Below are 24,307 nucleotides of genomic sequence, written 5' to 3'. Positions count from 1 at the left end.
CATAATGTGCTAATTATTGTTATTCTAGCAGGAAACTCCTCAAAAGTATTTCCCTAATAAAAATCTGAGCACCATAGGCGGTGTAGTAGGTGTTCTTTCCTTTAAGAAGGAAAGAAATGTTTACATCATAGAATTTTGATTCCTGAAGGAAAACGCCTGTCCTGATTAGTGATGCTTTTCTGGAGGACAGATGTCAAACCAGCAACAGATCAGCATCTGTTCTGCTAGAAGAGACTGTTGCCTTAGGACACATTTGCAGGATAGACACAGTACAACACATACAGAGCACATAGCTATAAACGTGCAGAATTATTTGCATAATTTCTCACTGTGGTCCATTTCCAGGACCTGCAGAGTGTCGTGCAGCAGCAGAGGGCAGACATGGACTCGGCTAGAGATGCCCTGACTGCTCTGTGCAGATCGCATCCCTCTGAGGAGCTGTCACGCCTCTCGTCTGATCTCACCTCCATTGCCAAACGAACCGAGACCGTTTCCCAACGCTGTGCCAAGACCAGAGGAAACCTGCAGGACGGTCTGCAGCTCCATTTCAACGGTAAGCGATCATCAGTTTTGCTCAGATTTTGTTTGTGGCGTTGATGATGTATCAGCTAATTTACAAAAGGTGCTTAATTCTTCTTCATTCTGATGCACCGAGCGATCTTATCTATCAGTAATAGTAAGTAGCCGCAATAACTTATTCCCTGATGAGGACAAATTAAAATTTTTAATAACACTTAAAATGCCATAATCACCCAATCAAACATTGCACTGTTACACGAAGCAGAGCCATTTGTTCGTGTTAGTAGTGCAACAGATTTGCTGTTGATTATCCTACATTTTCCCCAGAGCGCACTCAATCCGCCCACTACAGCCCACACTCCATTGACACACATGCTGTCAGGTACACTGGTGCACTCTCACTGCGCCGACACACACCTGTGCCTCGGAGAGTAATGTCGCTCTCGTCACATCTGCTCTCGAGGGACTCATTTTGGGCTTGTTGCCAAGGCAACCTAGCACTCCATAGCGTGGACACGCCCACACTTTCCATCTGCCTTAACACACTGCCTGCTCTCACACTTCTTCTTCAGGTTTCTTCACTTTAAAATGTTTTTTCTGCCATAATCTGCAACACATCCGTCTTCCTCGACTTGTCGCTGTATGTTTCTTCAGCTTTTAACTCATCTCTTCTTCCTGTTCCCTCAATCAGAGCTTGTCCAAGACTTCAAATCCTGGCTAGCGATTCTCAAGTTGGAGCTGAAAGAATGCTCTAACCCGTCAGGAGATGTTGTCCTCCTAGGAGCCAAGTTACAAAGGTTAAAGGTACGTTACTTGTTGCTCTTTTTCTCTGTGCAGATGTAAGGGCTATGAAGTGCATATTCCACTTAAAAGTTCTAAGGAGGTTGACTTTTTGATATGAGCATGCTACAGTATAAACAATTTGTATTTTTAGAAACATATATCTGTACCTTCCACATAATTTATTAGTATAAGTCATAAGTTACACTGGGCTTGTAAATAATAAACACTTTGAGTTGTTTAAATGGATGAAAACACACAAAAAAGTCCCGATCTGAAGATTTTGGCTCTTTATTTAGAGACGCATCCTATGTTCACAGGTATCACTTCAGCGGATTTCAGAGGGTGAGGAACGCCTCTCTCAGGTTTCTAAAGAGGCTGGGAAACTCCAGCTCCACCTACCTAAAGCTGGAGCAGTGCAGGTTCAAGAGAACCTCTCTGCCTGCCAGCGAGAGTGGAGGAGCTTTCTGGATGGTTGTTATCAGAGCAAGCTGGACTTGGAGGAGAGCGTTGGCCTTCTGAAAAAGTAACACCCTCATTTATGGTTATTTCTTGCTTTTATACAAACGAATTTGAATCAAATAGAAATATGGCTCTCATTAATTCTTTTTTTTTCTTCCTTCCCCTCTTTTCCCATAGTTTTGACGACTGCGTGCAGGGTATAAGAGACTGGCTGAAGCAGATGGATCTCAGTCTTAAGGCTGAGCCAGTTCTTGGGGGAGAAAGCCAGCAAGGTGCCCCAGACACCACAGAAGAGCTGGAGAGGATGGAGCAACTCCATAAGGAACTGACAGAAAGAAGGTTTGTATATGAGGGTGTCTGTGGCCATATGCTATATATGTCACAGCATAAGTTACTGAATATTCAGAACAATAATATATCAATTTCTTTTGTAAGGGAATCTATTGAGCAACTCTGCCAGGAAGCCCAGGCTCTATCTGAGGCAGGCCGCGGGTCAGGAGGAGAGGTCAGAGTAACAGGCCAGCTACAGATGGAGCACCAGGCCCTACTGAAGGCAGCCAGGGAGAGGCTCAGAGGCTGCCAGGAGAGCCAGGCTTTTGGAGACACTCTCCAGGGGGTTTGGGCCTGGCTGGAGGAGATCCAGGAGCGACTGGGTACAGTCGACAGCACGATGGGGACCAAAGAGCAGTTAGAGCAAAGGCTGGAGACGGTGCAGGTGAGAGGACAACAAGACTACATCTGCATGTATTCTTTATTTAGGTAATTCACCTTTATTACAATCTAGTTTTTCCAGTGAACACAAGAGGGGGCTGTTTGCTTAAGATATATTTATATATTTTTTATTTTTATTTTTTACTCTGAATGTCTGTTTGCACAGGATATCCTGCTTTTGAAGGGAGAGGGTGAGGTCAAGTTAAATATGGCAATGGGTAAAGGTGAGCTCGCCCTGCGCAGCTATGGCGCCGCCGGACAGGAAGTGGTTCGCTCTCAGCTGCAGGAACTGGAGGACGCATGGGCTACACTGCTTGTGACAGCCATGAGTTGCCACAGGTACAACTACTCACTTTAACTATCACCTGCAATTTGTTATAAACTACAAATGATAATCTAATGAGTAAAGAAGCATTCCTACCTTTAACAAATTTTGCATGCAGTTATAGAATACATGTATGCTTTTGGATAAAGCACTTTGGTTAGCACGGTCACCTAACATCAAGAAGTTTCCACGTTTGAACCCTAACCGGGGCTTTTCTGTGTGGAGTTTGCATGTTCTCTCTGTGCGTGGGTGGGTTTCCTCTGAGTACTCCTCAAGGTATGCAAAAATATGCATGTTAGGCTAATTCCTGGTTCTAAATTGGCCATGGATGTGATGCAGATAAAGTGCTTAAAATTCAAAAAGCACTGTATGGATGTGTGGATAAATTTGGCTTGTAGAGTGAAGCACTTTGACTGGTCAGTGAGACTAGATGAGCTCAATATAAATGCCAGTCAATCCCCATTTCTCTGCCACTGAAACATTTGCCCATGAACATTTAAGAGAGGATGTTTCTGTTTGCCAAAAAAAAAAATTCTCTCTTAGGAACAGGTTATTTTCATCACCACAGATTGATGTGTCGGTGCTGTTAATTACCATTAGGTTAAATAAATAATGAGAAGTATGTGTCTCATTTTCCAACTGTGACTGATGTGTCTTAGTATGTGCTCTCAGGTGTGTTTGTGTGCGTGCGTGACGGCATGCATGTGCATCAGTTTGTGTGTGTATGTCTAATTGACCAATTATGGCCCCTCCTAGAAAAAAAATTGATCCCATTAGGGACTAAATGGTGGATGGCAAACAGTGGGTCACACGTGCGGTGTGTTTGTGTTGAAAGGGGAGAGGGATAACAGGAGGCGAGGGGTAGCAGGTGAATTAGAGGTGTGTGTGAGTATGTGGATATTGGCACTATTTGCACAGGCAGGGGTAACAGATGGCAAGGAAAATTATGGGTGTGTGTCTGTGTCCTTGTGTGTTTTGAACCTCCTGATAAAAGGGGAGAAAGGCTATAAGCCAGTATTACTGCCAGTTTGTGCTTCTTCTGCAATGCTGCAAATGTACAGGAGAGTAAAAAGGTGTAAAAAGATTTTTATGCACCAAGATTTAAATTAAGCAGTCTACACATGTAGTTATAAAAGATTTCATGTGTTTGTTTTTTTATTTTTATTTTATTTTTTTTTTTTGCACCATTTGTAAAAGTGTATGAGAGATCTACTGTTCTGTCTCCAGTCGATTAGAGTGGACTGTGTCTCAGTGGGGAGGATACCTTGAGAGTGCCGCCCAACTGCGCTGCTGGATGGAGGTTGTGGAGCGGGAGGTGTGTGCCCCTCTCACCCCTCAGCCAGGACCTAGAGAAAAAGCTTCACAGCTGGAGAGACTCCGTGCTCTGCTGGCTGATCTAGAAGACCACCAGATGGCGCTGTCCACACTGGAGGAAAAAGCCAGAGAACTCTTCAAGAAGACTGGTGATGCCAGCTTTAACCATGGTGCTCGCACCCAGCTGCAGGTGCAGTTTGACAACCTCACAGCTTTGGTGGAGGTACAAAACATCTGCCTTTATTTATTAATTTACAATGTAGATGACCATCAACCTCTTTCACCTTGATCAAGGCTTTCGGTAATATAACGTGTACACATTTTGTGTTTCTTCTATAGGAGAGAGTACGTCTGGCACAGGCAGTGGTGTTGGAGCACCAGAACTACCTGGAGGCCGTTAGAGAGCTCACTGATTGGCTAATGACTGCAGGGGAGGAGCTACAGCACTGGTCTGACACATCAGGAGACTCCACATCCATCAAAAAGAAACTGTCAGAAGTTAGGGTAAGGAAGACAAACATTTGTTAGTCACCTCAAGCATTTCCATTCTGTGCTTACGGCCCTTTTTCGGGGACAAATCATAAAGAGTTGCAGATTATTTCAGCCCACATAAATTAAGTGATAAAACTGTAGGGAAAACACAAGTACACGGATGCTAAAACAGTATCAGCTAAACAATCTAAAATTTATTTGACATAATCTGAAATCTCTTGAGCCACTCCATGTTAACAGCATGCGGTACATGTTGGTTAAATTGTCTTTTAGTTATAAACTTAGATTATTTGAGAATTAAAACTTGGCTGGACATCTTGTAGGAATTTGTTGGGATAATTGATGTGTAACAGGCACTAATTACACATCTATTAAAGAAGGATTAACTCTTTAAACCCAATATAGACATAATGATTCTCAGTGCAGTATCAGCGACTCTTGTGTGGAAGCAATGTTTAACTTATTTAAGAATACTTTGTCTTTGGCTCTTCTGCATGCTTGAAATGTGTGTGCTGTTCTTTGTTTTGTTTTGTTTTTTTTAATCCACACCCAATTCTTGCGAAGATAACTGATTGCTGAATTATCTGAACCCATTTGATGAATACATTCTCACTATGAAGGAGAGCAAATTATGCGGGGAATTGGAATTGGTTCTCAGCTTGTTCCCATATCAGAGCCAAATATCTCAATCTCTCATGATGCATTTTACTGCCAATGCAGTATAATATGGTTTATGGTTGTGTGTAAAAGGAAAAAAGAAAAGGAGCAATGAATTTAATGCTAAATCTTTCCCTGCTCGATAACTCTGTGATTACAGAGGAGAGAAAATATGTGAGGAAAAATTGATTTGCATTTAAATTTTACACATGGGTACTAATTATCACATTATAAATGTGTGTCAGCAGAGCTATGCTGTGTGAAGCATTACAGTAGAAGAGGAGATATGATGTCTTGTGTACACAAGCTAGTTTTCATTTTTTATTTAGTGTCAAGGTTGATCTTCATAGCCATCTTCTCCCTTTTTAATCCCTCTATCAGCTCACTGCTATCGCATCACACTCAAGTGTTTTTCACATCATCTGCCTGGCTTTCCCTTAGAGAGTAAGAGGTGAAGATGGAAGGAGAGGGGAAAAAAATCACTAACAGAGCGATATTACTGATATGGAAATTAAAAATACAGCAAATCAGAATAACTGGTGCACTGACAGAATCAAAGAAGTAGATATAAACATGTAAGGTGATGAAGCAGGGGACATCTGATGAAAACACTATACGGCAGCTTTAAATAGACACCAGCACAGCCAGAGATTGCGGTTTCCTTAGCCACAGTTTCCGTAGCAACTTTGTCTCTTACCTACCTACCCTCTTTATCTCTCCAGGAGCGTGTGGAGTGTCGACTTCTGGAGGGCCGCGACCGCCTCAGCCGGGTACGTCGCAGCGCGGCGTCCACAGCGGAGCACACGGCAGCGGGAGGCTGCGAGGCCATGGATCGACAGCTGGGGGCGCTGTCCCACGCTCTGGAGCAATGGGAAGGGGCCGCTCTGAGGGCCCGGGATAGCTTGGAGGGGGCCCTGTCCGCTGCCGCGGCTTCCGAAGAGGAATATAACCGTCTGACCGCCCAGTTGGAGGAAGAGTTAAAAGTGTTTGATGGACGTCTGAGGGGGTGGAGCCAGGAGCTGGTTAAAGCTGAAGGGCAGAGTAACGGCGAGGAGGCCGTGGAGGGATGGCAGCTGGCTAAGGTACTATAGAATTTAAATAAACATAATGACAAGAGAGCCTGAATTATTATCTGTTCATTTTCTCACAATGGTGCATTTAAAAAAACAGCATCAATAATAAAAACTCGCTGGGGTGGGTGAAAGCTGACAGCGGCTATGCTGCCGTCCTATGATTAGCATTGTTTAATACAAAGTACACACACAGACACACACAGGACCCTCTGCAATTAGCCCTGCTTTCTCTGTCAGTAATTATCCATTCTATTTGTAAATCCTAAAAACAGATTAGTTTGTAAATCAGCTTTACTGGAATGATGAACAAGTGACAGCCACAATCCCATCACTTCCCCTGATTTCCTGCTCATTCTGTCTTCCGTGCTGTCCCCTCTACCCCTCCCCGCTTTGTCTTTTTTAACCATTATTTTCCACTATCTCTCCCTCCCAAACATTCCCTCATTGTTTCTCCTGCCTATACTCCAACTTGGTTGAACTGAAGTGTGCTGAGATGTCCTTCTTGGCTGCAGGGGTTCTTTCTTAGATGCTTGTGCTCCTCACCTCCCCTGCTGCTCTGTTTCTAACTTCCACAGGATGTTTACAGTGTGACAATTTCTCTGTATTGTCAAGGCCGTGCCAACACGTTCAGCCCTATATTTCCCCTCCGGGCTTCTTCAGCCATGCCTTTCTCCGGTTTTCCTCAATTTGGGGCTGTTAAAGAACAGAGGAGGAGTTGGGTTTTTTTTCTTTCCCCTCCTCCGCTTCTCGTTCTCCTCCTTCTCCAGCCTGTTTCCTGTGTCCGGCCTTGTTTTCGTTACGCGCTTGTTTGTGTGCGTTTGAACCAATTCTACATCTGTGAGGGCTGACAGCTGAATTCCACAGGGAGAGAGCGTGAGAGAGTCATCGGGAGGAAAAATGTGTGCGAGGGAATAAGTGGAGGGAGTGGGAGGAGGGAGAGAGAAAGAGGAGAGAGCGAGAGAGTGGGGTAGAGAAAGAAGTAGAACCGCCGTAGGAGGAGGGAGCGAGGAAAGGAAAGGAGAAGAGGGAGACGGGAGCAGCGAGTCCACAGGAGCAGGGAGGGAGGGTTGTTTTAATCGTCATACGTCAGAGAGTGAGTGAGAGTCACACAGCGAGAGAAAGAGAGCTTGTACATATTTCATGGGACAGGATTTCATGACTGTGTGAGTGCAGAATGTGAGGCACGCTGAGGCGAGCTGGAGACCGTTATCCACAGCTCCTTCCTGCCACACTCCGCCAGGAACAGCAATGCTTTTGTACAGGCAGCACTGTGAGTATGTGTTTGAGCGTCTGTGTGCGCGGTTTGAATGTGAGAAGAGCGAAAACGACTGAGGCAGGGTGTGAATAGGAATGCGAGCGGACTTATTGGAGGGTGTCATGCAGATCCGTTGGGTGCTTGTGTTTCCTTGTCACACACACACTGAGCTGGTGTCTGATTTGTGCCGTTTAGGATATACTGGAGGGCTTGCAGAGCGCCGAGCCGATGGCGGAGAAGTTGAAAGGCCAACTGAATGACCTGGTGCGATACTCCAGAGACCTCGGCTCACAGTCAGACCGGGTCACGGCGCTAATCAAACAGCACAACAGGTGAGAGGAACATTTCTGCTGTAGTGATGTGATGTGGGTGAGCGAGAATTACTCCTTGGAGTGTTTGTGGATGTAAAACGAAACACTGACTGATTAACTATAGTTTATTCATGATGCCTTTTGCTTCAAGTCTGTGTAATGAGGCCAAAAGCTGCTTTTTTCAAATGTAGATAGAAATGGCCCCAACTTGAACTCCCTAACCTAAAAGCCAACAAAGTTATCCAAACAAATGCTCAAGGAAAGGAAATTCAGAGTCACACTGGAGATGAAGTAAAAGGTTTTCTCAAAAGTGAAGACGTTATCACACAGATTATATGAAAACTGTGGTTTAATATAGAACAAAAATATAAATTAGAGGAAGAACCTGGAGATACTTTGGACCAGAGATGAGAAACAATGGATACCAAATGGAATAACAGCACTGTGTACAGTAAAAAAAGATGGGAATTTTATGAGTTTTCAGGAGATGGAACAAAATTTAACATTATGCAACCATTCTCCAACCATAGTAGGAATCTACAATTTAAAGAAATATAGAGTAATATCTGCATAGTACCAACAGAGGAAAGGAAATACAGCACATTATGTTAAAGCGAAATGGGCAAAAAAGAACTAGGTGTGTATATTTCTCAAGATAAATGGCTGCCTGTATGGAGAACACAGCAATCTACTACATCATCATGTAGCTTGAGAGAAAACTGTTGGAAGGGTTGAATAAAATTCTCTGTCACCCCCAATATTAAACATAAATTTCTAGTGTTCTCTAACAAAGCCATATTGAAGCCAATGTGATAAATGTAAACCATTCTCATGTCTTTTGGATCTGCCCTGGCATTGTGCAGTTTTGGGAGAGTGTTCATTTATTTATTGTTAAAATATATACAGGATCATCTCTGGTGTTGCATTTTGGTGATATAGCAGGAAATATTGTGTTGAGAGAAGACAGATGTTTGTTTAAAATCTTGGTAGGAGCCTGTGAAAAAGCCTTCCTGGAGAGATGGTACGACCCAGACCCACTATAACAAGACGAATGGCTGTAAATAGTGAGTGTAATATATGTTATGGAGTAACCGACTCATAAGATCAGACAGTGTTGAGAGATATGGACCATGTTTACACATCAATGACAGGGTGAGGACTGAAATATTAATGTCACAGGAACAAACTAGAGACAATCATTTCGGGATTTTTGTTATTTTGCTTTGTTTCACTTCTTTCTTTTGTGTATACCTGAAATGGAAAGGTGGTAACAATGTGTTTAAAAGTTAACTGATCAAAAAAAAAATGTTTTTGGAGGTTTTTTTTCAGCTAGGATGTTCAAATCAATCTCTATTGACCAATATGCTATATACATTTTAAGTAAAAAAAATAAAATAACATAAGACAAACAAATAAACAGGAAATAATCGAAATATGTTGAGGAAACTGAATAAAAATGAATTTCATTTGTTTAATTATAGTATGCTAAAAGCAATAAGTGCAAACAAAGGCCATTGAAAAGGCATACTCTCCTTGACCCACTTGGATAGTGGAACAGTTAAAAGCAGTTGTTTTGGGGATCTGAGACCTACTGCTTGGGTAGAGGACATTAGGTTCTGAAAATCAATCTGACAGGTGGCCAGTACAGGGATTTTAGTACTGGTGTAATGTGTTTTCATTATCTGCTACCAGTTAGTCTCACTGCAGGATTCTGCAACTGCTGCATGATGAGATGAGGGCTGGTGCAGTAAAGGGTCAAAAATCCATCCTCGAGGAGAATAAACTGTTTGTAACACTCTTTATATGAGTGAGAGAAGGGATGCTTAGCCATGTCTGTCTGCCTAGTTTGCCTTTATGGGTAGCTCCCTGTGTACATAACAGACCTGGTGAGACCTTATTCAAGCAGTTGGCCTCTCTAATCATCTGATCCGAGTTTTTTGATAGACATGGCCACACTTTTTAAGCTCTTGAACTTTATAACTACGTTCTGCAGTGGAGGCATGCATGTATGATTACGTTGAGTAAAACCAAGACACTTCCAATGTTAAAGAAATTGTGTTTTGCCTAAAAAGTCTGCATTTTCTTCTGTAGCTATCTGTTTATAGAGAACGGAAGTGAATTAATTCGATTTAGGTTTAAGTGCAAGGTCAAAGGTGATACCAAGACTTTTGCTATGGGCTTAAAGGTTTAGTGCTAATGGTCCTAAATGGCTAGCTAAAAATGATCACAGCTGTCTGTGTGTCATTTAGATGAAGACAGTTTTTCTGTAGAAATACACATCCTAAAATATTTGTGTGACATTGGATTATCATTTGAAAGATGCATTGTACTTGTGAAAAATAAAGCCTAACGGACACATAATGCAAAAAGGGACCTAAAATCAAATCCTGAGGTACTCCATAATTGATTGAGGCATTGGAGAAAGAGAAGCTTTATTAGCTATTAGTCAACAACCTAGCCAACCTTATCCTTTAGACAGTTTTTATTAAAAGCCTGTGATTAATACAGATGATCAAGTGATTATGATGCAACGTGCAACATAACGTATAAACAAGTTATTTGCTATTTAATACTGTACAAGTATGTGATTCTGCAGATACCTGACATACTTTTTAACTGGCATATTATATAAAAATGTGTCATTTTAATGATTCAATTAAACCTGTCCTCATAATTATTGTTGATGTCACACATTATTCCATATAACAGTCTTAAAAACAGCTGTTCCATAACACAATAACAAGAGCGGGAAAGGAAAGTTCTCCTTAATTACAGCTCAAAAGCCAGGGCTATGTTTTATAAGCTCTTTTGTGTGTGTGTGTGTGTGTGTGTGTGTGTGTGTGTGTGTGTGTGTGTGTGTGTGTGTGTGTGTGTGTGTGTGTGTGTGCGCGCGCGCACGCGCACGCGCTTGTGGCAATAACACACAGAGGTCTGACGTCCGTATCAGCCAGGTGAAGGTGGAAAGGTGACGGACAACAACAGAGTCACCAGTTGCTAAGCGACATTTAACCGTCTTCCCTCACTTCCACTTATTGACTATGTTTGTGTCCTTCCCCAGTTTAATTTTATGCAACGCCGAGTGTAATTTTTTAGGGAAATTAAAATTTTTTGGAAGGTCTTTTTCTTCACACTGATACCCACTTTAGTCTCTTTACTGAGCTCTAATTGCCTGCTTTAAACCCTCAAGTGAGCCCGTGTTCAATGAGCACCACTTGTTTGTGAACGCACCGTGCAGTGCCTTTTCAAAAGAACAACAGTGCATACAAAAGAGCATGCACACACACAGCCATGCACATTCAACGCATTCATGTACTAGTGTAAACTTCTACCGTAGCGCAAATGATCTCCTTTATTTGCTGCTTCTCTGAAGATTTACTGGCAGACAATCTAAGTGAGGTCAGCTTTTTGGAAATGCTTTGGCAGCTAATTGGCGTCGACTGCTGATTGGCAAAACACCACCTTTCCTTATTCGTTTGGCTGTTTAGTCTGTAATAGACTTGGCCTGTGCGCTCTTTGCACCTGTCCTGCATTTAAGCGCTGCAGAAAGAAGAGTGCACAGACAGAATGAAAAAAAAAAGGAGTCAGAGGAGAGGAGGAAAAGGCAATAACTCCCCTCCGCCCCACCTCCTCTTTATACCGCATGCCAGATTTTGTCTGTCACAGCAGAAAAAGTGCTTCTTTTACACCCGTGCTATCCCCACTGTGTTACCCTTTCATGCCCTCATCACACCGTTAAAGCTCAAGAGTGTCTGTGCCTGACTTTAATGCGTGTTTCAGTGCATTGAGATGCTACATGAGGACAATGTGTTTTTTGCCATGTTTTTCATACCTCTATTTCTGATAAGTAACCTTATTTCCCTGCTGTCATCCACGTCTCCCCCTTCCTCCTTTAACCTTCACACACTCCCCACAATGTGTGAAATCCAGTAATTGTTTTTCTTTTTTTTGTCTTACATCATGTTTAAATCTATTTTGAATGAAACTACATGTACATAGATTTTTTTTCTTTATCCCAGAGTTGAAAGAAAATAATTCTGCTGGTTGTACATATAGCTTATCCATATATGAACTTGTATCTATGTTGGTCATAACACACCTCACAATTTGGTTATGTAAATTTAGTGCCAGGGAGCACTGAGCAGAAGTGTGTGAAGGAGTATGGAGGTCAAGAAGACGGGTGGTTGTGTAGTGCGTCATGCTGGAGATTTGAATCTGAAATAAATTTTTTGTTGTTGCCATTTTATACTTTTAAATTGCCTAATATGGTAAAATACCTGAATTGTGTCTGGTTATAAAAACACATAACTGATTGTTGGTCTCATGATGTACTCAAAGCACCATTAACAAATTTAAAAAAATAAAAAATCTCATTGCCGATCATTTTGTAGCTGACAGCTGGTCTCCCACCCCCTCATGTGCCAATCAACAACATCCGCTCCCACTGGGCTGGTACTTTTGCTGCTGGGTCTTTTCTACTCTAAATCAACACACCAAGGCTCATTCATACATTCATAAAGATCTTTATTTTGTACCCTTAAGTGCTTTCTGACTATCATGCACACACTTAGACTGCAGTCGATGGATTGGGAGAAATTTTGGGGTTCAGTATCTTGCCCGTGGACACTTAAGCACAATTACTACAGGGGCTAGGGATCAAACCACCAACCTTCCAGTTAGTAGACGACCCAATCTACCTCCTGAGCTGCTGTAAATTTATTATCACGCTCCGTAAAGTTAGGAGTTGTCATCAAATTTCGCTGACATTTTCATTTTGTGTGTTCTGTTTGTGCATCCCTTTAGATTATTATGGTTTCTTGTGTTTTTAGCTATCCTTTAAAGCTTCAAATCTCAGTCTCATTCAACAAGTGATTTTATTATGCTTCAGTTACATACCTGCTGTACCTTGTGGTTAATATATTAATAGCAGAAAAATTCCTCTGGATGAAAAGCTTCATTCTCCTAAAATCCAAATTTGAAAGTGTACCTTTGATATTCTGTCAAGCCTCGCTGTGACCGCTTCCTCACATATCTCCTCCATCTCATCTCTTTCTTATAGCATCAAGCTGTCGTGCCTCGTTCCCTCCATCTTGTCACCCATGTGAACTCTTGCCCCAGTCATATGTTGCCTCTCAACCCCCCTCCCACACAGTGCCCCTTAGCGCCATCCCCCCGCTCTCCCTCTTTGCCCCAGCGCTCATTCCTTCCACTTCACCCACCATTTCTCCACCTGCCCATTTCTCATCCCTGGCTCATCCTCCATGACGTGAGTACAGTCTGGACAGTATCAGAGCATCAGCACGTGTCTCCTTTGTTTTGATGGACACATGGGCAGTAAACACTTCCTCTGTTTGTAGCTTCGTTCTTTCTTTGTTCATTTCTCACGGGAGATTTCAACCCATGAACAACAACTTAAATGAGGCCTTTTCTTTCTTTTCTTCTTCTTTCCTGCAGTCTGAGTCTTCGTGCATCCAGGGAATGTCAAAATAAGGAGCGCTTGTTGGAGCAAAGGTTTCGTGCAGCCCTTAGAGACTTCCAGCAGTGGCTGGTCAATGCCAAAATCAGCACTGCCAAATGCTTTGATGTGCCACAGACTGTCACAGAGGCCTCCTCTGCTTTGCAAAGGATTCAGGTAAGGGATATAATTTGCAAAACCCTTATGTACAGCTAAAAAAAAATTTATTCTTCCTGTGTGTGTGTGTGTGTGTATGCGCATGTGTTTTTTAAGGGGACATATAACTGTAGTAAAATTGAAGTTCATTGTCTTCTTTGCACAGGTGTTTTTCCAAGACAGACTTACCTGATGCAGGAATTAATCACAGATTTAATCACATTTTTGTCATATTATTCCAGGGCAGACTGAAGTAATACCAGCATATCAAGCAGTTTTTTGGGGATGGAAACGTAACTAAATATTACTGTAGTCAAGTCTTTTGAGAAATAACATTTTCAATAACTTGTTTTGTGCTCATTCATATTGATGTCTCAGAGCTGCCAGCCAGTGTGGCCGTATGATATTTTTTCTACAGGCAGATTGCTTCTGTGAGTGTCTGTTGATAGTAGAGGTAGGGAGTGTCATTTATTCACTTACATAAACCAGACTTTTCCTGCCTCTCGGGGTGATGATATTACAGTTTTTGCCCACTGCTTGAACACATTTTGCAAAACCCCGCTCGCTGTGCCAAAACTGTACACACAAGTACACATGACACAACACTGGGAAATATACCATTCACATCTGTGCCAAATTGGAACTCTACTCCCAAAACCTAAACTCTGCTGTCAAAACCTAACATTCCTTTGTCAAAATGTAACTCTGTTGACAAAATGACACATACCTGCACCATATGCAAACACTCACAGATCAGGGGGAACACACTAGTCTGCTGTACATAAAACACTGCAGTCCTTGATTCCCATTGTTTATTCAGAAGGCACATTTACAGGAGACACATTTCCAAACAACCATAAACGCAAATAGACCTACTCAATACTGTACATTGCAGTACCATGAATACAGGTACAGCAAATAAAACAACAACAACACAATAGTACTGCAATAGAAAAAACACTATACTGTAAACACAAAAAACCATGACAATTGTGCATAAGTGGGCTCATGGATCCCGCCGTCTGTTGGGGTCTGGCCACAGGACCTCATCAACATCGCAAGCATGTCCTCTCCCGCTAGGCACCGGGGTAAATATCCTCTTGCTCTCCCTCCATCCATGCTTGCAAAGTTCTTGGAATGGCTACGCTGAGGGCTTTTTGTAGTTGGCTAATTGGTGTTCGGTTTTGCAAGTAGGTGCCTTCAGGTGTGTATTTGAGTGGTTGCAATTACCCGATGTGTTTTGTATTTTGGATACATGTGTTTTCCGAATGGCACCCTGAGATTTCATTTTGTGAGCGAAGTGTCTTATGTATGAAATAGAGTGTAGCATGCAGGACCATGTGTGTTGCATGAGGGAGTAGGTGTGTTGCATAATTGGTACTGGGGTGCAAAGCAGCGCTTTTGTTTAAGGTAGGGGTACATGTGTTTGAGGTATGGTAACAACAGCTTCACGTTGTGTTACTTTAGTCTAAGCATGGGTTTATAGTGTTCAAGCAACGGGCAAAAACTGTAACAAGCTTCTTGAGTCCACTTAAATCCACTCTTGCTAATTACAGACTGGTTCTCGCTTTTTATTTTGTTTCCATAGAGGCAGGCTAAGCAACAATATGGTACTACAAAGAAAAGCAAAAGATGTAGTAGTTAAACAATCAATCCTCTTTCATTGGATGTTTGCTCAAAGGGAAGCGTGTGTGAACATGCCCACTGTTGAGTGTCTGCTGGTGGGCTTGTTGGAGTGATGGGACCTGCAGTAGCCTGGATAAGCTAGAAATGGGCTCATAGCCAAAAGAGATAAGAGAAAGCTCCACAGTGGGGTCTCTCAGCCTTTCTCTTCAAAATATCTGTGTGTCTCTCTTTCTGAGAAGTCTCTGAGATTCTGGCAGGTCTGGCAGCCTCTTCAGAGCACCGCAGGGTTCTGGCTAATAGTCAGCTGCTTGTCTGTGAAGGTGGACATCCCCACATCCATGCACCGTATTACTATCAAGCAATGTGCTATTATTTCTAAACTCTGCATTCTCAGACCATATTTTGGAGCTCTTAGATGATCGACGAAGCAGTGAATCAACAGTTAGGTGGTCAGGGAGAGTGAGTTCAAAATGGCAAAGCAACGTGTGGTTATTTGACAAAATAATTTGCTGGAAATCCTCTGCAGGGGTTTAGCAAAGTCTGCTCCTTTAGAAGTTTCTAGTTTTTTGGATGAGAGGGATTTTCATACTTTCTGACTAGAGAGGCAATCATGTTTTATTTATTATTGACTTGGTGAGGAATGTGGAACAATGTTTCCACATGGCTGACCTCCAGGAGGGCTAGCGTGGGAGGGGCTGGGGTATCCATTGTGTCATGCTTAATTGGTGGTATACGGTTACACTGGCAGGGTGAGAAAGACAGCAAGTGTGGAAAAGAAAAAGAGCGAGCAAGTAAATGAATGTAGAACACAGAGAGCGAAACGGTGAGAGACGCAGACTTTCTTTTCTTGTGTGTGCCTTTTACTTTACCAAGTGTGTGTGTGTGTGTGTGTGTGTGTGTGTGTGTGTGTGTGTGTGTGTGTGTGTGTGTGTGTGTGTGTGTGTGTGTGTGTGTGTGTGTGTGTGTGTGTTTTGAGGAGGCTGAAGCTAGATAGTGTGTGTAAGTGATGTGCTGACTGCACAGATGGTGGAGTGGTCCCTGCTGCGCTACTGTCATCGGCTCAGCTCAGAGGGAGGGGTGTCTGTGTGTGTGCATGCTGCATATGCGTGTTTATCCTAATATGTGTGTGTACATTGCCGGTGGGTGTGTATGAAGGCGCTTTGTAAAAAAGAAAAAAAAAAGCAGACACATTTCAGGCTCATTGACTTCCCTTATCTGTTATTGCGTCTGTGGGTCAGGCCACTTCTTCATATGCATGTAGAATTAGTAATGACTTCATCTAATGTAATTACTGCTTTTCACAATGTAGGGTCACATTCTGGGACCTTGAGAGAAAATTTGTTGACAATGTAGAGAATGGCTTTGTTACCCGTCAGGCACTGCAGCAAAAGGCAAAAAAAGAAGAAGTTTGGGATAGTCATTCAGTCTTTTTTTCCCCTCCTTTCACACCCTTCTCCCTTTGTGTGCGTGCTTCAGTTAAATAGTCACTGCTCCTTTGTCTTTGTCTGTGTACTGTATCCCCTTAGGAGTTCTTGAGTGACAGGGAGAATGGCCAGGCCAGGCTTAGTACAGTAGGAGCCAGTGGGGAGCTGCTGATGGCTGTAGTGTCCAAGGACAGGGTGGAGGGAATCAAGGCCAAGGTGGCAAATGCGAGAGAAGACTGGAAGAGCCTGATGAATAACCTGCAAATGAGAGAAGATGCTCTCAAGGTTGGTGCATTGTTTTCCGTGCTTAGCAGATGGCTGCAAAATTACATCAATGTGTATTTAATGTGCAAGAAAGCAAGCAATCATTAGTTTCATTTTTTTATCAGAGTGCTCACTTTCTCTGATATTTGTACAGTTTGTGCAAATTCAGAACCTCAAAAGGTGTATTTAACAAGTTACTTCACATTTGCAGAACCTGCAGGCCCAGATGACAGAGTTTGAGGCCAGTGCTGAGCCTCTGCAGGAATGGCTGAACAGCACAGAGGTCAGAGTTCAGGAGAGCAGTGCTCGCCTACATGACCTTCCAGCCAAGAAGCAGGAGCTCAGCAAACTACAGGTACTGTGAAGCCCACAGTCGTGCTCATGATTCTCCCTGGACATTACAGTCCTCTTACAATGACATTACTTCTGCGGTTATTGTGGCTGATGAAGGGTCAATCTGTTAGTCCACCCCTGTAGCAGTACATCAGGACATTTTAATCAATACTGTAGGGTCCATTTACTGTTAAATTGCATTACGTTAGTGAGGCTGCCCCTTTTACATTTCTCTTCTCAGCTGCTCTCACTGATGTTTTCTAATTTCCTCTCTTCACTCAAATAAACCTTGTCATTACACCGCAAATTGAATATTAAGTAGATTTTCCAAGGATACTAAATAGTCAGCTCTCCATCAGATATGGATCCCTGAAGTACAATTTCAATTCACTGGGGAGAAGAGAAGGACCTAATTACATTTTTCGAGCACCACTGGATCAAAATAGAGCTGCGTCTTGACACAATAGTCAGAAGAAAAGTCCAGAAATCTAATTAATTCTCCTTCTGTCAAAGCTGAAGCACTGCGTGGCTAAAAGGCCTTTTTCAGGATGCGATAACAGCCTCTGCCACGTCTGGCAGAGACAAAAAGGGAAGACAGGCATGAAGCGTTAAAAAAGATAAAACTGACAAAGGAAAAAAAAAAAATCAAACCCATCTCAAAGCTCTGCTCGTATCATTGTTGCTATTTTTATATTTATTCTGTCCCCCACTGTAGCACTTCTCGTCATTGCCTTTTGTCTGGTCCCTGCAAGCAATTACATTTCTTCCCACAGCACCTGAAGTACAATAAAACACACAGGCTTCAGTCTCTGAACTCATGTAGGGAAAATCCTCCTTACCCTTTAACATGTATACAACCCGTCTTTGGATTACGTTATCAGCCGTGTCTCCTGTGCCTCTTCTTTGCTGTGGTGTCTAACCTAATAACAGCATTTATATGTAAAAGTGAACATCAGGAGAAATACTGCTGATGCTCGTGTTCCTCTGTTTTTATCCATGTATTTTGATGTGCTCTAGTGTGTACTTGTGACATGTTAATCCCATATCCCTCCTCCTCTGCGCTTCTTGTGCCTCGTGTCTCTGCTGTCATGAAAAATGTTATGTTTTCTGTTGTTTCATTTTCACCTCTAATGGTGCTCACACACAACCATACTTTCCAACCCATCACTTTTTCTGTACCCTGCGCTCACCAACATCCAATTGCTCCGTCTCTGTTTTTCCACCACTTGCCTGCTTCACATCGGCTTAGTGTGTGCTGGAGGAGATGGCGTGTCAGGAGGTAGAGCTGGGCAGGCTGAGGGAAAGAGCTCATCGACTCTGGGAGGGACAAGCAGCCGGAAAGGGCTTCGTCCACAGAGTATCTCAGCTGTCAGCACAATACCTAGCCCTCAGCAACTTAACCAAGGTAACACCGCTCACGCCTTGTAACCTTATTTCTAGCCTTTCCTCTCTTTATGCTCTGCTTCTATCACAGACTGCTACAGTGTGCTGAAATGTGCCTTGCTTAACCCATGTGCTCTTGATAAACACTAAAGAGCTTTCTGTCCAGCTGTGGTGTTCGCTGTTTTGTTGTATGATCTGCCGTGTCATGGACTGCTGCCCCCTTGCACATTAGTCATGTCTCCAAGGGAAGACCTGGTTCCCAGAGTAATTTACCTGAGCTCAGTAATCTCTCTTACCTCTAAAACGCCCTTGTGCTTGCAGCCTCATCAGCATAAAAGGGCCAAGACTGTGCAGCGTACCTTTATCCACTAAAGCACTTCTGAAATGTCACAGCTGAAATGTGTCACTGCTTGAGAAGCTGACCTTTGTGGAGCTCTCATTAAAGTGGTCGCACTCGTATGATTAATTTGATACATCACAGAACAAAATATTACGCTGACCACAGAGCACCATTCTGTTACCTCGGGACAATGAGAGTACCCCGGCGATGATGAATGGGATTTATTTACTTTGCTGGCCAGCCAGTGAAGTGCTATTTTTAGGTCCTCTTCCATCCTAGACGTGGAAACAGGAATGAAAACACTTCAAAAATTGCCACCAGTTATTGAAGCTTTTACTTTCTGCGCTTTGCAGATCCACAGATGTTGCAGATGTATGAGTGATGACTGAAAACACAATGCGTTTTTTTTTCTTGTGCTATAACATGTGGGTGGGAGAGTCTCTAGAGATGTCTATCTGGGAAAACAAGGCTGTAATTTCAAACACGAACACAGAAAAATATGAAGAAACTGTTGTTGTTCACTGGAAACACGTGTAATGTTAAACTCTTTGGTAAGGAAAGACTTGAGGAGTATAGTCACATTACTCTACTTTAATATCTAACAGGACAAGGCATCCAGGATTGAGCGCATTGTAGGGGAACACCGCCTTTTCTCTGAAGGACTGAAAGAGCTCCAGGACTGGGTGTGTGAGGCTCAGCGGGTCCTCAACACCTGCATCTCCACCACTACAGACAAGGGCTTGTTGGAGGACCGGATGTTACAACTTGAAGTAAGGAAGGAAGACATGGATGGAGTTCTTTAAAGGGATACACAAAAAGTCCATTCATGCACATTTTCCTAGCAAGACTTTTCTTTGCTGGCCGCTAGGAACAAAAATGAGTATTCTCTATTAAGTTGGCATGTGGTTGCTGTAGCTTGATTAAATTTGTTGCGGAGAGCTGTACAGATTGCTGTGGTCCCCTGCATGTTGCACACAAGATACCAAATTACCAGCAAACAGCTGCAACCAACAACCAAGCAGCAGTGTAATTTAAAAAAAAACAATAAGCCGTGAAAGTAATGCCTTACCGTTGAAACCAAGACAAGGTTCTCCATTTCTTGTTTGCGTCACAGGCTTCACAATTTCACAGCCACCTACCAAGAAGTTGTAGAGTGCTGGCAGATAAGTCAGTTTCCATGCAAGAAACGGAGGATTGCAGCAATCTGTTAGTGACCAAAGCAATCACAAGAAGGTTATCAGTCAGCACCGTCTTTACAAGTGATTTCACCCAGCGACAGCAGGAAACCTCCAGCTTCCACCGACTAGAATAGAGACTGGTGTTGCCCTGTTGCCGACCAGTCTCTAGGCCTGTGTGACTGAGCCCTCCCTGTAACTGAGATATTGTGTTTAAAATTTTCAGAAGTAAACATTACACAGGCTTATTTTACAAACCATGCAACTGCAGATTTCTGACTTGACACAAGTTTTATCTGTAGATATGTTGCATCTATTTTAATGGTTTAGAAAGAAACAGGGCGAGATGCATTTTACCCTTTAGAGAGTTATTTTCTGTCTGTGTGTTCACCTCTATCTGTAGGCCTTACTAACTGCCCGTCAGGAGAGGGAGATCCAGCTAAAAATGCTCTTGACGCGGGGAGAGGCAGTCCAGAGGAACACTTCAGCTGAGGGAGTCCCGGTGATTCGCAAACAGATCCAAGACCTCAAAGACTCGTGGGACTCACTGCTGTCTGCCTCAATCCAGTGTAAAAGGTGAGCATGGGGCAATTAATCTGTCAGTCTTTGATAAATGGGACTGGGAACTGCCTAGTTTCCCTTGATGGATTTCTGCTAGTTGAAAGGTTAAAGGGATTATTAGATTTAGCTGTTCAGAATCTTGTTTGTTCCCTCTGTGCTAACTTTGCCTTATTTATGGTCACAGTCAGCTGGAAGGTGCTCTGTCGCAGTGGACCAGCTATCAAGAGGACGTGGGTCAGTTTATGCAGTGGATGGATCGGGTTGAAGAGACGCTTAGCTGCTCAGACAGACAGTACTCTGAGATGAGAGACAAGACTGCTAACCTGGGAAAGACCAAGGTATCAAATGCCACTGTAGACTATCCAAACTCTGTATTTAGATTAGCCTGACTGTAATTTTAATTTAATTAAAATTTTAGCCATTTATCCGCTTTAGATTCATGCAGTTACATTTATACCTCAGAGCATCCCAGTTGCAATGATCTATGGGTTCTCCTTTCTTTCCAGCTTCTCTATGAGGAAGTACTGAGTCATAGCAGTCCTCTGGAGACTATTGCCACAAAGGGTTCCAATATGACTGAACACCACACGACACAGCAGGAGGTGCAGCAGCTGCAGTGTAGATACAACTCCCTCAAAGAAAAGGCTAAGGTGCTTACTCAGAACATACGGCTTCATTTTTTCCTCTGCAGGCATTTGAATAATAACCGAATAGTTTGAGTGTATTTCTTTAAAAGCTTGCTTCATGCTTTTTCAGAAATTAATTATTATTAATTATATTCCCCAAAATACTGAAGGGCATGAACTTGTTGAAAATTTTACTGACTTGCCTAATAATTATTGTAAAATCATTACACATATTTCTCTTTGAGCTTGAACTGCTTTCATCCATTAATGTTTGCGTCTTGTTTATTTTTTGCAGAATGCAGTCAGCAAGGCCAAGGAGCTGGTGCTGGTGCATCAAGAGTATCAAAGGGGGTTACATGTGTTTGAGGACTGGCTGGAGAAGGAGCAGGCCTCTCTGGCCTCATTGTCCCATCCAGAGGGAAACGTGGATACACTTGAGAATACACTGCAGCAGCTACAGGTAGAAACACTGTGGAGTTTTATGTCAACTCTATATGGTTATGATCAGAGAAGAGAATAGCTGCAAACTTTTAACCCTGCCTACGCATAGTCATATTTTTCAAAAGTAAAGCACCTAACACCTAACCCTTTCTAAATGTTTTAAGTCTTCAGTGACCTCCAGTATTTACTTTGTTCTTGACTCTTCATTTTCTTCACAGAACCTGCAGGAGCACTGTTCAAATGGCCAAGCCTTACTCTCCGCTGTGCTCACCAGCAGAGAGAGAGTAATCCCCTGGGGTATACCTCAGATCGAGGACCGAGCCCTGGACACCGCTCAGCGAGAGTGGGCGGCCTATCAGAGCCGTCTAAAGGAGACTCAAGGCCAGCTGCACTCAATGCTGACCCGACTGAGGCAGATGGGACATAAATTCCTGAGCCTGGCACAGTGGCTGGAGGAGATGGAGAGGGTAGCTAATATCAGAAGTAATCGGAGGTCAGACGCAACCACCAAGCAGATTCAGCTGAAGAAACTCCAGGTGAGAAAGAGGCCTGATTGCTGCAGTCCATATAAGATACAGGCCCTTGATATTTCATGCAACTGTCAACACTGTAAAGCTCAAAAGGGAACAACATACTGTCTTATTAGAAGAATTTATTTTTGGGGGCCAGGATGTAGAGACTTCAGGAAGCTACTTCCCCCAGCCAGGAAATTGTTTAGCGATACCCATCCATCTATTTTCTTCTGCTAATCCAATTCAGGGTCGCTGGAGGGGCTGGAGCCCATCCCAGCCACCATATGGAATACCATAGTTTAATAATATTTCAACAAATGTTTTTTTTTATTTCACTGGTCACTTCAGTCAGAGGTACCTTCTGGTTATACTGAAAACCAAACAGAAGAATATCAAGCTCACAGTTTCGTGATTTACATTTCAGGACACAGAAGAAGCAAACTAACCTAAAAACACAGCCACACATGCAGTAAGCTGTGAAGCATTGTGTCACTTTATACTACAGCGCATCACTTTGTCATGTTTCAAATAAAACAGCAGTATTTCCCATACTTGGTCTCCTCCCTCTGGAGCATGCTTCCTGCCACTGTCAGGATGCCATAGAGTCTCAGTATTTTCCTTCCTTGCATTTACACACACACACACACACACACACACACACACACACACACACACACACACACACACACACACACACACACGTTGGGGATTCATATCTTGTGGGACATAATGCTTTCCCTAGCCACTTACCCTAACCATCAAAAAAGAAAGTCTAAACCTAACTCTTACCCTAAACCTGACCTTAACCCAATTGCAACCCTGACACTAAGTGTCCACTAACTCCATTTTTGAGTCTCAAAAATGCCTTCAAAGTTGTGGGGACTGGGATTTTGGTCCCCATAAGGGCTGTCGGTCCCCACAAGTGTAGTAAAATTCCAATTTTTGGTCCCCATACACACACACACACCCTTCTGTCCTTCTAGGCCCTATATTGTTTTGCTTGTAATGCGTTTTCTGACACCTGGCTTTTAAATGAACTTTGCTGACATATAAATCATCTATAGCTTTGGCAGTATGTAACTAAAATATTAAAACTTATGTGTCCCTTGTGATCAGGGGTGTCTGGAGGCAGTGCTCACACGGCAGAGTGAAGTCGATGGACTTTCATCTTTAGCCCAGGAGGTTCTGGAGGAAACTTACATCAGCAGTCGTATCAGTGTTACGGCCACTCAGCTCACTGCCCGCTACCACTCCCTGCTGCTCAACATACAGGTTTGGCGCTCTTGATTATCTGCAGTTTAATATAATAATATTGCCTTTATATTCAGTTAATGGTGCTTTGCATTTTCAGAGATCCTTTATCTATTTAACAGTGAGCCACATGAGGGGTTTGTTGTGGTGTTTTCAGCGTTTGTGGTGTTGCTAACCCAGTTGTTCCTCTGTTGCTCCAAATGTACTCAGGAACAGTGTGATGTCACAGTTGTTTGTTTGTTTTTATTTAACACCATTTCACAAACACAGTCCCCTCAAGATGTTTTATATTGTAATGTAAAGGCCCTACATTCCTGCATGTATTTATATTTCTGCCTTTGGGCGCACTTTGCCAGTTCATGCATTTCTTCACTCACAGATTCTGCTTCCATCTCGGTTTCACCTGATTTACCCCGACCACTTAAGCTCCCAGCACGGTACTGCTTTTGTAGCGTGCAGGTGTTACACTGAGCTTTGCAACCCACATCAGTATGTTGTAGATGTGTGCTGTCACTTGAGGGCAGTGTAGAAAAATCAGCGTACTACAATGTGGACTGCTTTTGTTCATGTTTGTGCTAAAGTTGTTCCTTCAGTGTCGCCCTTGCAGCCATGAAATCAGAAGTCATAATAGTCAAAGAAGTTCTTTGCAGTGAACTAAAACTGAGCATCAGAAGCAACCATTGTCTGTGCTTCCATTCAGATGTTTATTACTCTGGGTTTATTATTATCACTGCCTTTCCTGTTCAAGCAGAGTTTGAACCAATCAGCATTCTGTCTACACATAGCTTCATTACCGCTGCAGAAGTATAAATCACAAATGTCTCACCTGTTCCTGTTTTCCTTATTTGTTCAATATTCATAAAG

The 24,307-nt window shown here is 42.8% G+C and overlaps 1 protein-coding gene across 6 annotated transcripts in view; it reads left to right on the top strand.

Moving 5' to 3' along the window:
• syne1a (spectrin repeat containing, nuclear envelope 1a) overlaps positions 1-24,307 on the top strand; it is a 132,468-nt gene that overhangs the window by 50,136 nt on the left and 58,025 nt on the right. For 5 of the 6 annotated variants that reach the window (XM_076873894.1, XM_076873896.1, XM_076873895.1 and 2 more), the window contains 21 exons: positions 346-553; positions 1,211-1,323; positions 1,620-1,825; positions 1,939-2,100; positions 2,197-2,476; positions 2,639-2,811; positions 4,025-4,334; positions 4,451-4,615; positions 5,983-6,342; positions 7,784-7,920; positions 13,351-13,528; positions 16,660-16,842; positions 17,033-17,176; positions 18,404-18,559; positions 19,483-19,647; positions 20,456-20,628; positions 20,798-20,951; positions 21,120-21,263; positions 21,535-21,699; positions 21,899-22,216; positions 23,309-23,464. In XM_076873894.1, the coding sequence (XP_076730009.1) occupies positions 346-553; positions 1,211-1,323; positions 1,620-1,825; positions 1,939-2,100; positions 2,197-2,476; positions 2,639-2,811; positions 4,025-4,334; positions 4,451-4,615; positions 5,983-6,342; positions 7,784-7,920; positions 13,351-13,528; positions 16,660-16,842; positions 17,033-17,176; positions 18,404-18,559; positions 19,483-19,647; positions 20,456-20,628; positions 20,798-20,951; positions 21,120-21,263; positions 21,535-21,699; positions 21,899-22,216; positions 23,309-23,464 (4,050 nt within the window). The remainder of the gene's footprint in view (positions 1-345; positions 554-1,210; positions 1,324-1,619; positions 1,826-1,938; positions 2,101-2,196; positions 2,477-2,638; positions 2,812-4,024; positions 4,335-4,450; positions 4,616-5,982; positions 6,343-7,783; positions 7,921-13,350; positions 13,529-16,659; positions 16,843-17,032; positions 17,177-18,403; positions 18,560-19,482; positions 19,648-20,455; positions 20,629-20,797; positions 20,952-21,119; positions 21,264-21,534; positions 21,700-21,898; positions 22,217-23,308; positions 23,465-24,307) is intronic. The other variant, XM_076873897.1, reaches the window with a different exon arrangement.

This window comes from Maylandia zebra, linkage group LG15 (assembly GCF_041146795.1).
Source record: "Maylandia zebra isolate NMK-2024a linkage group LG15, Mzebra_GT3a, whole genome shotgun sequence".
Taxonomy (NCBI): Eukaryota; Metazoa; Chordata; class Actinopteri; order Cichliformes; family Cichlidae; genus Maylandia; species Maylandia zebra.
This window is presented reverse-complemented; position numbering and strand designations above follow the sequence as displayed.